General features: G+C 40.9%; 2 protein-coding genes and 1 non-coding gene across 3 annotated transcripts; 2 read left to right on the top strand and 1 right to left on the bottom strand.

The window, feature by feature from the left end:
• The first annotated feature begins 8,112 nt into the window (after positions 1–8,112).
• Positions 8,113–9,236, top strand: LOC112201361 (zingipain-1). The gene is made up of 2 exons (XM_024342246.2): positions 8,113–8,374; positions 8,449–9,236. Exons 1-2 carry the CDS (start codon positions 8,113–8,115, stop codon positions 9,036–9,038), a joined length of 852 nt encoding a protein of 283 aa, XP_024198014.1. The 3' UTR covers positions 9,039–9,236.
• Positions 9,213–10,608, bottom strand: LOC112201362 (50S ribosomal protein L34, chloroplastic). The gene is made up of 2 exons (XM_024342247.2): positions 10,339–10,608; positions 9,213–9,725 (listed from the first exon to the last, which is right to left on the bottom strand). The coding sequence occupies exons 1-2, from the start codon at positions 10,529–10,531 to the stop codon at positions 9,469–9,471; spliced, it is 450 nt and encodes a 149-aa protein (XP_024198015.1). The 5' UTR covers positions 10,532–10,608; the 3' UTR covers positions 9,213–9,468.
• Positions 10,609–10,758: 150 nt separating this feature from the next.
• Positions 10,759–10,831, top strand: TRNAA-UGC. The gene has a single exon. It is a non-coding gene; the product is annotated as a tRNA-Ala (tRNA).
• Positions 10,832–13,534: the final 2,703 nt, after the last annotated feature.

Genomic DNA, 13,534 nt, shown 5'->3' with positions numbered 1-13,534 from the left:
TATTGCTTGATCTCCAAGTAGACCTTATTTAGCCTCTAAACAATATTTTCCGAATTTGTCGAAAATAAATAGGTTGGGCCACGGATATTGGCCCTGTTTTTTCGAGTCCCCCTTATCGGGAAAAAATGTTAATTTTGGGTTCAAACATTGGCTCCCAGACCTCGAAGTCAAAGTTCCCCATCTTGACTGAAAAGGTCTTGAGTCAGCACTAATCTTATAACAACGTCGTTTTAAAGCCACTTGCATTGGCTCAACTGATATTTCAACAGACCTCAATTGCTAGGTCGTGAAACTTGAATGACATTAACTCATCTTAACATGCAACGAGATAACTCATAATCAAAGTGACACATTAACTGATTGATAATCATGTGATGAACATGAATACCTGGCACTTTGATCACAGATGATATTAACTATCTCTGATGAATTTTCTCCTTTCGCGAAATATGTTATGTCTAAAAATACAGGCCACAGATACTGACCTTGTTGGATAGATACTCATCTTTTGTGCCTCTTCTTTGACCACAATATCCACAACTTTGAGCCCAGGAGGACAATCAGGACATGATGACACCAAGCATTGGTGTAGGCATAATAGGCTCATGAAGCGAGTTACCAAGTGTGTAGGAGTTCCACTTAATTTCTTCTCAAGGTTGTGAAGAAAATAATAAATGCTTGCCTTGAAAACTTGCATCTCTGACAGCTTTGAAACTTGAATATGACAAAAAGGCCACATGTACTGGCCTTGAATATTGGAGACCAAACTCATGTAATCTGGATCAGTTCCAGTCTCATATAATATGAAGGCAACTAGCTATGCTCCTTCAGTATTAGGAGACATATATTTCAATCTTGTAATGCTAAGGCCCTCAACCATGCATAGTCATCACCAGCACATGCAGAGATTAAATCGAGCTATCATCCGGTCTGGCCATACTTGCCCATAACGTGCAGCAGCCTCAGACTAGGCCACTTATTAGCTTATGTATAATTTGCCAGAGCAAAACTAGGCTTTGCCAATATATATGCAAGCGAAAAGCCACAAGTTGGCTCTGCAACTCTGAAACTTGCAAGAGGGTTAGAGCTACGCAGCGTCCTTCTCTGCAAATCAATGTATACTGCCACTATAATTGGCATTAAATCATCTCACAAAGTAAAATCCTTGTAAAATTTCGTGGCCACAAGTATTGGCCTGGGTGATACTAAGACGCTCAACCAAGTCTTAATTAAAATCATGCCACAGAATTTTGAAATCCCTTCCCCATATATACACAAGTGTATAATATTCGAATATATATTTCCAGGAATTTAAAATCACAGCAACCATGATTGAAGAACATGACCTGTCTTCGTCCAAGCAGGATTTCGTGTTGCCCCCCAGTCCACAGTCTTGTGCACATCATTGCATATTCCCCAGACTTTCAGGAATGCCAATAACAGAAACCAGAGCACCATATATTCCTCTCGTACAGACCCTCTGTAGACAGTTGATGCTTGTAACCATCTTTAAATGAAATAAAACTTCTGAAGCGCAGTAGTGTTGAGAGCAAAACAACAAAACCATGGAAAGGAAATCTTGATATTTGCAAAGCCACAGAATTTGGCTCAAGTGAAGATGGTGCTGGTACTTTCTTCATGTAGGCATGTGAAAACGACTCTTGAATAACACAAGCAATATCTTGTATGTCATATATTAATCATATATATAAGACCAAAATCCACCTCTTCACTACTGCACATGTGAATCTAAAGAGATGATCATAATCATTCTTCTGGAGCCGATTGTGGTTTTTTTTTTTTCGAAAGCTTATTCTTACTTACTGCACATGACTTTTCTGAATAAATAATTAAACTGCTGCCAAGAACTCCTATCGACTTTCCCTTTGCTTAGTAGATGACAACCTGCTCTGGTATTTATTGGAACCACAGAGTAGGCTTCCATAGATTTTTGAACAACTTATTTAGGGCCACAGGGATTGGCCTTAGGTAAAGATTAAGATTCTCAAAGCCTTAATCTCATCCATTTTGGCATTTGCGTTGAGAATGCTGCCACAAACGAAAACTTAAAAATACCTGTCCATATGGTGCCCCCCGATTTTGATGTCTGGAATGAAGCATGTCAACTGTAGGTGCTAGTGCAGGACATCAAAATTGAGTGTGCACCCGGTGTGAGCTAAGCAAATATTGAGACTCTGTTCTTCGCACTTGGCCATTTAGAATTGGTATTCTTTTGTAATCTCTCAGGGACACACTGACATGAGGATTAATAGTTCTGCCCCCCAAGTCTGCACATGTCATCTTTGTCGAAGGTTTCTCCAGGCATTCCATCAAACACCTTGTGGGCATCTCTCATATTCTCAGACTTGTGATGCAAACTCAACAGAATAGCCCACAGAAGATCAATTAATCAGCAAAAAGCACGACCAATCACTGGGTTATGGGGATTTGAGCTTGATTCTTCGCAGCGGCAGTAGGAGATGACTATGGATTGGAGATGGATTTCCAGCAATTCAATTTTTCTTCTTCTCGCCTGCAGAAGAACTTGTTCCCTGAATTCGCTTTAGGGTCAAAAGCCTTCCGCTTTGGTCTGCCTTGATACTTGCCACTGTGACTGGCAGAAGATTGTCCATTGAAGACCACTTGCTGGCCTCAGATCGCCTTTGCCACAGAGTGTGCATAGCTTGTTGGAATAATTCTGGCGCAATGCTTTGCCGGTTCGAATCTCGCTGACGAGACTTAGGCCCTCAGCGAGCTCCGCTTCCTTGATATTGGCCAAGGGATAGCAATTAGCTTCGCGTAGTCGTCTCTCGCCGGAAAAGCGTTCACGAAGTGTTCCTCGCAAACACTCGCTTCGCGGCCACTAGGAGTTTCGCGGGTGTATGGCCTCGCGGCTATTTGCGTTTGTGGCCTCTAGAAGCTTCGCCGAGTGTATCCCATAGCGGACCAGTGTCTTCCCTCGTGAACCATGCCTTTCATCGCTTCGCGAAGTGCATGCACCATAGTATATGTCTAAACCACACTTGCTCGCAACAACTAAAAACCGCATGGGTTTATGATTAATTAATTAAGCCACTATGCTGGCTCTATGTCCGTAAGCAAAGATTTAATGCCACCATCATATTAAATATGTTTTTATATTTAACTTGCTCCTAGTAATTGGCCATGCATGACTATTAATAATTGGCAATAGGAATGCATGGTGGCACATATCACGACTTGAAGAAAGCATGCTGGCAGGCTAAGCTATGGCCACGTGACTCTACCGCACAGATTGCCCCCCATGCGAAAGGAATGCTTGTGTTCGCGAATGACCCTCCGCGAAACTCCTTCTTAATTACATATATGTGAACAGTGGGTATACATATATCAATCCTTCGCGAACCATTCTTCGCGGGGCCCTGTAATTAAAAGCCACTTTATTGGCTTTAAGAAACAATTCTCAGCCCTCCATTTCGCCGCAACTACTGGCAAAAGATATTGATTTGACCTGTTCTAATATATGCATTCAGGCCAAAATCAATGGCCTCTTAAGTATATCAGAAAGTTCAAGAACATAATTTTTGCATCATTCGCGATGCACCAACTTGAAACTCCTTTTATATTTTTCTTTTTTCTATTTTTGTTTTTGTTTTTGTTTTTAACCACGAGAAGAAAACTACAAATTGAAAATTGACAGAAAATTAAAAGTAAATAAAGAAGCTAGCAACAATGCGTTTGGCTGACCTTTAGAAGGCCACGGGGGAGGCCATCTATGCTTCACTCTAAGCTCTGATGTATCAAAATTTATAGCATGAGAATCCCTCTTGTGAGAGCTTGCAGGAAAGCAACAAAAATACTTCGTGTCAAAAATTTGGGAGAAATTTAGCTCATAGGAGGAGTAATATTGCCCTCCAGGTATCTTTGTTGGTTGACGAAGCATGATCTTCAACTGCAATTTTGGAGATAACGATGTCCCAAGATCGGCTTTGTCGCCAACTACCATGTCATAGAACATGGTGTCTTCCGAATTAGCCATAGATTGGTTTTTGCATTTGACCACTTGTTGGTTTGAGTCCTCCATATCAAGAGCTTCAAAGCACTTGAACTCCTGCATTTGATTTTTGGAACCAATAATTAAATTATAATTGTCATCATACTCATCATAGATTGGCTCCGTGCTGAGATCATATTTAGAATCACCAAAGAGTGGTGAATTGATCTCTTCTTCAAAGATAGGCATATCAAATATTTGTTTGCCTCTGTCCACTTTCTAGGCATCAAATTGAGATGCCTCTATGGACTGTATAGTATCATCATAGATAACTTTCTTTTGCAATAAATTTGGAGTTTGATAATTATAAACAAGAGTTAACTTGTATTGATGATACTCAAACTTACAGTCGCGAAGGACAAATTGGCCAATAGAATAATTATTCTGGCCATTCTTGCAAGGTGGGTTGCAGATGTATCCTTCATGTATATCAAAGCCACCGCTTGGCCTTGAAGCACAGATGAAGAAATTCAACTTGAATTGATCAATAAAGCCACAAATTGGCTTCTCTAGACCAAAGCTTAATTGATAATTAAGTTGGCCATGATTGTGGCCCTTTGCATGATCATGACATCCAGTAGCAGAGTCATAATCATAAATTGATTATGCACATGCTTTTGGTTATCAAGGGGGTGAACCTGGGCAATATCTTGCCCCCCCCCCTGTATCTTATCAGTAGCCACATATTTGGCTTGATCAGTGGAGAAATCACATATTTGCTCTGAGATAATTATATTGTCAGAAGAACAATCTCGTGGATCATCTTCTCCATGCACAGCCTCTGTGTAAGGCTGTGACTCACCAGTGAGACCCTTGGATTGATTGCCACCTATAGGCAATTCAATCTCAGAAACAACCTCCTCGCGTGCCGATTCTTGATTGCGCAAGGTCGCGAACTCCGATGAGGTCTGCTTGTTTTGGTTCGGGATGGCCTCCATGGCTTGCTTTTGTCGCAAACTCTGCTCATCAACGATACCTCTAGCATGAGCTCCTACCGCATTCTCTGACTGTGCAATTTGTCGCTTAGTATCCTCAGCACGCTGGGCGATGCGCTGGTCTAGTTCGCGTATGAGATGGTCTGTTTTCGCGGTTTTCCTGTCAAAGTCAGTAGCTACCCTCTTACGATGGTTCTCGATATTCTCCATGATGATTGCTAGTTTTTCCTCGAATGTCGCTTCCTCTGGAATAGGCTTCGGAACGAAAGCCTCTCTTGTCGTAGTGTTGCAAATGGTGGCAACATTGGTCATCATTTCACTTTAGGAGTTCCTTCGGTAAAGATATTCCCCTGGCATCCCAATGATGGTGAACACAAAAGACTCTAACGTGGTCCCACTGGGCGTGCCAAAATGTTTGACACGAAAATCAGTGCTGTACAAACTGTCTCTTGTGAATGCGCGAGCGTGCCAGCACCGTGGGGTGCAGTCGTCGGGGCGTCCCTTGACCAAGTCAGATCAAGCATTGTGGACGAGGAGAGCACCAACCTCGTCACAAGGCTCTTTTCCTGCCTTTCGAGAAAGGACTTCTTGCCTTACGGATAAGGGCTTTGGTTGTGATCTCTTCGTGTCACCGAATCGATACTCAAAGTTGTAGGTTGAGCAGAGCAATCACTGGGAAGTTTGGAGAAAGCACAGGGTTTGCTAAAGCGTGACTTTAGCTTCGCAGGGGTTGCGAGGGCGTTACCCTTGCTTCACTGGTAGTATCGGTGGCAGTAGCACTAATAGTCGACTCTTGGAGAGACTAGGACTGGAAGTACAGTCACAGGGTTTCAACTAGGTTGAAGGTTTACTCCGGGGAGACTTGATAATCTGTGCGATTAGTTGATTGAGAGAGTTGTGTTTTATAGTATCGTCTTTAGCCTCTATATATAGGCTGCTTGTAGATTCACTTTCCAAATAGGAATAAAATACTATATTTTAGGCCACAGTTATTGGCATTTGAATCAAATCAAAACTCTTAATAGTTTTGATAACTATCATAGACAATAATTAATAATTATCCGCCTCTGTCGCCGCTGGAATATAGGCAAGGATTAATTGCCTCTTGGAGTCCTGAACGTAATCTCCTTGGACGCGGACTGTAGGATATGCACACACATATATATATATATATATATTCATATATATCTTCGCGACTTCGTGAGGTATCTTATATATACATATCTTGGCAGCAAATAGTTCCACATCCACCTTAATTGCATAATTGCATGGGAAACCATAATCCCTTACAGGGCCACGTTATTGTTCTCTTTTGCATAATCTTGGTAATCAAGCAAACAAATCACCATTAATTATCAAATATTTGATAATTAAATAGTAAATCGAGGAATATTCAGATTTGCTTCGATATTGCTTGATCTCCAAGTAGGCCTTATTTAGCCTCTAAACAATATTTTCCGAACTTGTCGAAAATAAATAGGTTGGTCCACGGATAATGGCGCGGTTTTTTCGAGTCCCCCTTGTCTGGAAAAAATGTTAATTTTGGGTTCAAACACAACCAGATTAGCTAATTAATGGATATTATATGTTAAACTATATGTGAATTACATACTCTCAAAAGTTTGATAAAGAAAAAAAAGTCAAAAGTAATAGAAAATGATCAGACGACTAAGTCGTACAAAATGGCAATTAACTCTTATATCTATGTACTTACCTAAGAAACCTCTCATTAAGTATTTACTGAAATTAAAAAGAATTTATTTAATGAATTTCAATAATATATATAAAGAAGAAAATCATAGATGTATAAGAGTGGGCGTTACATTATGTTTATGTTTAGTATTGGCCACCATTTTTCCTTTTTTCTTCCTATATCACTCATGGGTAAGAGCTTAAGGTATTCTACTAGGTTTTGGGCTTCATCAACTCATGATAAAAATTGAATAACTTATGAAAATGAGTTGCCAAGTGGTTGAAGCCTATCTAAAGAATTGTCCATAACAGCAACTCAATGCTCTGCCCTAGCCGCCGCTTGCTAGGCTTCCAATGGCGCTCCCTTGTGCCAATCGTACAGCTAAGCGGCTCGATCTGCCTTTTCGCCTAGAGAGGGGAAGAAGGTACGCTGCCCAAATGGCATCGAGAACCGGCCTATACAGGCGGAGCCCGTGCGCCGATCTCCAAAGAACGCAACTGCTTTGTGTCCGATAATAGGTATTGTGCACTACAAAGGGGGTACTGCAGATTTGTACTCCGACTTGGTGAAAGCTCAAGCGATTGCTTGCTGTGATGGGCTCTCCCATTGTTGGGAGGGGTCGGTGGGTAGTACAGCTTTCCATTACATGCTTGCGGTTATGGGCTACCATGCTTATCCGGATAGGATCCGACGCAGAGGACGGTTGAAAAAGCCTGACAGCGGGCCTGCAGGGTTGAAGGAGATCGGCTTTTGTCGATTGGTGGATGAGACGAAGGATCGTTTCTGTTCCTGGAACAAGGTGGCGGCGATCTGGCTTTCAAAGGCAGTGGTGGGCCGGCTCCAACTTGCAAGAGCATCTCAAGGTGGACGAAAGTCTTGCTGATTCTCGGTGTTGGATTAGAGTTTTGCGAGATCTAAATTCGGTCGCGGAGGCCTGCATCTTGTATGTGCAGTGGAGGTGGAGGCCGTGATAGTGATCGGAGAAGGAGTGGGTATGCTCATTCTAGGTTGGGTGCCGAGATCAGTTTCGAGGCCCAACTCGATTGGGCTACCCAAATCTGCTGTATGACCCAGATCAAGTTTGCGGCCCAATTCTGGGAAGCTTTGGGTGCCTAGATCATTTTGGCCGCTCAAAACTGATTGGGTGTCACGATTGTGGATTGTGGCCCAAGTTTGGACCAAACAGGCGAGCTCTGGCTTACTAGGGTTTCGGTTATGGGATCCTGGTGGAGGGTATGGGCTCATAAGGATTTTCTTTAGCCTTCCTTTTAAGTTTTTTATGTACTATGCTTATTTACTATGCAATCGTTTTGATCATAGTAAGATAGGCCTGTTTAGAATAAGTGAGCATGGATGTTCATTAATGAGTGGTACTAGATATATATACCACGTTTTCTTATTTCCCCTCTGTTTTTCAAGGCAGTGAAAAGGTATGTAATATACTGTTTTTCATGAAGAATGTTGAATTTGTGGAGAAATCCAACAGTGAAGGGAACAAGACTTACAAGTTGAGCATCAACGAATTTTCTGATATGACTAATGAAGAATTCATGAGACATCATACTGGATACAAAATCCCCTCCAGCTCAAGTTCAACCTATTTCGAACATAAATCTTTTCGGTACCAAAGCTTGGCTGCAACTGAGGTTCCAGCTAGCATGGACTGGAGGGAGCAAGGAGCTGTTACCCGCATAAGAAATCAAGGTCAATGTGGTAAGTGATGCACACACCCTACCTTCTTGCCTAATTAATAGAATTCATCGTTTTTTTCCTGCATACACATGCAGGTGCTTGTTGGGCATTTACCGTAGTGGCAACAGTAGAAGGGCTAATCCAAATCAAAACTGGCCAATTGATCCCGCTGTCCGAGCAACAACTTGTCGATTGTGATCACAACAACAATGGCTGCGACGGTGGCAGTGAAGTGAATGCATTTCAATACATAATACAAAATGGAGGAATCGCTAGTGAAGAAAATTACCAATACCAGAGCACAGACATGGGATCATGTGACACTAACAAGGAAAGTGACCATGCTGCCCAGATCACTGGTTATGAAATAGTCCCTTCCAAAAGTGAAGACGATCTACTAAAGGCTGTGTCCAAGCAACCAGTCTCGGTTAGCATTGATGCTTCTGGTGTAGCGTTTCAGCATTACAGTAGTGGGGTGTTTTCCGGTGATTGCGGGACGAACCTCCATCATGCTGTTGCAGCCATTGGGTACGGAACAACTGAAGGTGACATCGACTATTGGTTATTGAAGAATTCGTGGGGTGAGACTTGGGGTGAAAATGGCTATATGAAAATTCTTAGAAACGTTGACGCCCCAGAAGGTAAGTGTGGCCTTGCTATCAGGGCTTCCTATCCGACTGCGTAACTGTTAACTAATCAAACAAATAATGTATAGCAGGCAGAAAAGATAACTGCCTGACTACTCCCCTTTCCATATTTATGCATTTCTACTATTTATCCTTCACGATGAACACCCTGTATTCTGTACTAGCATATTTGCTCAAATGAAGTTTCATAATCTGGCAGACAAGACAGTGTCTGTTAAGAATGCACCTTCCATTTAGGTGTGAATACATTCAAGGCCATACTTAAGAATGAATTCATACAAAGAGACAGCAAAACACAAGTAATATGCAAAATTCTGACTAACAATAGCCTTTCTAAATGAAACAATACAGAAGGCAACATGGGAAAGAAGTTTGAAATTCTTCAAATCCTCACACAAGTATCAGCTATTAGACATCATTACATAGAACTGCATTTACCTAATTATACTGAATATGGAAAAGACACAATCAGGCACGTTTTCCACTGTTGGGATTGGTCTTGGTGCAGAGGACCTTCCGCCCCTTGGCACGTCGGCGCTTCAACATTGCTCTACCGCTAGTGGTTCTCATGCGTCTGCGGAAGCCGTGAGTTCGAGCCAGAGATTTCCGGGACCTGTTTCTCTTTGTTAGACACAGGGCAGCCTTCCCAGCCCTCACCACTAAGCCAGAGCCTCTTCTTCTTCCAATCCCAACATTAGAGATCAAATCCAAACCTAAAGATAAACCTGCAAATTAAAAATAACAGGTACATCAATTATTATTACACATCAAGCCATGTAGGTGGTATTGCTCTTCAGCTCAATTTTCGGCAACCAAATAAAGCCATACCCTTGTTAAGAGTCTAGGAGGAAAAAGATAAAGTACTAGCAGTGTTGCCAACATTATCATTGCAATGCTGGCATTGCCAAGATCGATTTTGGAGCGGTCAAGGTGTGTGCCTGCATTGCAGTGTTGGTATCTTGTAACTAACAAAACGTTCACATATGCTGTAAGGTATCTTTTGAATACCTATTGGAGTAATTCAGTTGTTTCACAAAGCAAAACTGCTCTCAATTTAGCTTATAAGCAAGAAATTTACTTTCTTTAGTGCAAGAAATCTACTTTCATGAAGCTAGAGTACCTAACCAAGCCAAAAAAACAAACGCACGCAAAATTTCAAAGAAACAAGGGAATGTACAACCTATAAGCTCCTGAAATTCAACCAAGACTACCCACTACAAATTACGACATAAAGATCCCACATTTCAACACTGAACACAACCTTGAGCAAAACGAGCAAACACCCACATTCCAGAATCACCCAACAAAAGAAAAAGGAGCTCAAACAGCGTGAATTACCTGAAAACGAAGAAGGGGAAGAGAGAGAAGCAGAAGAGGAGGGGATGAAGGAGCAGTGAAGCAACGAAGAACGCGCGGCGGCAACGTTGACAGAGACGGAGCTTCTCCTTCCGGTGAGGAATGTGAGGCAAGCAGAAGTAGTGGGTCTAGTTGAGAGAGAAGGTGACCATGAAATTGCTGAGAGTGTAGCCATTCTTTGGTTTCTCTGTTATCCCCAAAGAGGCAAAACAAGACCAAAGATGAGGTTTTTCTTCAGCCTCTTCGCCTTATCCAGTGTCACACACATGTCGGGTTTGGATCCTTCCGACCGGGTTTATCAAAACTTCAAACTCACTGGGCCGGCCCAGCCCCTTACATCTACTCTTCAACGCTTAATATTTTGCTAATAAGAAATATATCCTTTGACATGAACTATCAGTTGGGGATGTAGCTCAAATGGTAGAGCGCCCGCTTTGCATGCGGGAGGTACAGGGTTCGATCCCCTGCATCTCCATCTCTTTTACTTGTAGGCTTTTTTTAAACTTTGTAGGCTTTTTTTAAACTAAGCTAGGTCCAAGGTAGGCCTTTTTTCAGGTTCCGTTGTGTTCCCAATTCCCATTACATGGATCTGAAAATCCCCAAAGAGGGGGTTGAATGTGGATCACCAATTATATAATAAGCCTTTTTAATTCAAAGCAAAGCATGTGAATATGTGATATTTGGAACTCAATTATTGAGAAAATGATAGAGAGGTCAACGTTTCAAGTCAATGGAAATGGACTGAACCCAGCTGGAATTACACCAACTGATGTAGCATCAGCTGCAGAAAAACTAATTATGAATCCAAGTTCTGATACAAGTGTTGGGTGGTTGTGGTTTGCATTGTGGGGCATCCACTAGTTTTTGTTTCTCTAAGAGGACATGAATCACTTTGCTCTACGTGATCTTCCAAGACTCTGATAATGGAAAGGAAGCAAAACAGACAATTCATGATATTAACAAAAGAGTTTGTAGTTTTGTGAGGGGAGAGACGCAGATGAAAAGGGAGGGGTGTGATGCAGACTTAACAATAACCTCAGTTTTGGGTATGAGCAATTAATCAAAGTGGGTCTCTGCCATCTTCTATATTCTGCTCATTGCCCATGCTTGTATCCCATCCGGGACTTCTATATTGGACACAGTCTGATCCTCTGGACATCCCACTTAATAGTTGCAATCTCATTCTGCATGTGCGGGAGGCAAAAAGATGTAGCTGGATAAATAACATAGGGGAAATACCTTGCAAATCAGAAAGAAGTGAGAAATGAGGATTCCAAATATCTAAAATTGTACCACGCGCAATATAATTAAACCTTTGATACCATCAATTGTACAATTATTTGACCTCAAAAACGTCTTAAAGTATTAAGAATACTGTGAATACTGCAACCCTGACCCTTAAAGGAGAAAAATGATGCAACCAACTCGGCCCTTAACTTTCAAACAGTTGTATAACTTATCGATTTTTATTTTGTAGCCTAGCCTGCTTTACTTTTTAATGCCTGTGTTTAAAAAGTTACTAATCCTATCTAATTTTCCGGCTCATTTTAGACACCAAACAGCAAGGGCCTACGGCCGACTTTAGAAATCGACTAGGTACGTACAAACAAATATATTTAAAGCTAATATTGACCATTCCTTCTAGCGTATAATTATTGTTTAACATCATATAGCCCTCGTTATTAGACAAATAAATATGTTGAGGATGTCAAAGTATGCTTTTTGAGCTATCAACAAAATAGTCATAGAAAAGGGGCTAGTGAAAAGCTTAACAAATTAGTCATAGAAAAGGGGCTAGTAGGGCTTCCCTAATACAACTTGTGCAAGCCAACTATTGGAATCCATTATGAGTTAGTTTAATTATTTGTATCAAGTACAACTGAAAGAGTGTTCTCAAAGAGTCTCCAATTTGGTAATCCTCTCCCTTAAGCAAGTGGCCTACACAGATAGCTAATCATCAAGTTTTTTTTTTTTTTTTTTTTTTGAGGAGTAGCTGATCATCAAGTTGTTAGGGGCCAAATTATTATTCTGAAATAGACATTTGGGGTTTCTTTGTTGAAAATACAAACAAATTAAAGCACTAAGTAAGTGCATATACAGATAACTCATCACCAATTGTAGGAAGCATAATTACTATTCTGAAATAGACATTTGGAAACTCTTCCTTCAAAACACAAACAAATGAAAGCAGAAAAACACAAGCTGCTAGTCCCTACCCCTAACAGCTTTGGCATTAATTATCTGTTTGGCAACCTTGTTTAGTAGAGTGAGATTGAAGCAACTAGAAGAAGAAGACCATGGAGGGTTTAGCATATATCATCCATTTCCCAATCATTCTGTTTGATTTCATCTTCAACTTTCTGAAGCTATGCACCCCACCATCATTGTCTCTGTGCCTTTGTAAAGAGCCCTTCAAAGGGCAATTAGGCGGCCAGTATCCACTAGTGACTGGTCAGTGCATGAGTGCCATTTCTTTTATGGCTATTCTCTTAGTTGTGTTGATGGATCAGCTGGGGAGGATAATGCTAAAGGCAAGCATCACCATAAACAACCCTCTCCTCATTCACTCATTTTGATAATGAAGATTCCAGCTTCCAATCAGCTGAAAGCAAGATAAGATTGTTAGGAAATTGCAATTATATAAACTAAAAGGTGGTGATGTTTATGCCTTCGTCTGATTCTTTTTTGGCAAGTTAATATCAACCACAGGAAGGTTTAGAGCTTGGTAATATAATTAGTAATTAGATTCTAATGATGTAGGAATGTTGCTTTCCAAACACTCTAAGTACTTGTTTGTGGATGTTTTACATTCCTCTTTAGTATTAAGAGACTATAGGTGAGTTTTTTCCCCCCCTAACATACATGCACTTGAAACTTGAAAGCAATCCTTTACCGAGTTTCTTTTCCTACAACAAGAACATGCTTTATAAGCCATAAAGTACTTTTGACTATATCTAGTAGATGTTTTCGATTATTGAAAGCACATTTGTCATTTTTAATTTGCACATACTAAATCAGATTAGAACTTTTGCAGGCAAAGGTGGAGAGAGTGAAGACAATGACCTTTCAGACACGTACAAGATAACTTGTCTATTGCATATGTAGGTAACAAAAGACGTTAAATAAAGTGAATTTTTTTTTTTTTGATAAATAACTTAAAAAACACATGAAAAACAAT

The sequence above is a fragment of the Rosa chinensis genome, chromosome 5 (genome assembly GCF_002994745.2).
Source record: "Rosa chinensis cultivar Old Blush chromosome 5, RchiOBHm-V2, whole genome shotgun sequence".
NCBI lineage: Eukaryota > Viridiplantae > Streptophyta > Magnoliopsida > Rosales > Rosaceae > Rosa > Rosa chinensis.
Note: the sequence above shows the minus strand (reverse complement) of the source record. Positions and strands in the feature narration are given on the sequence as shown.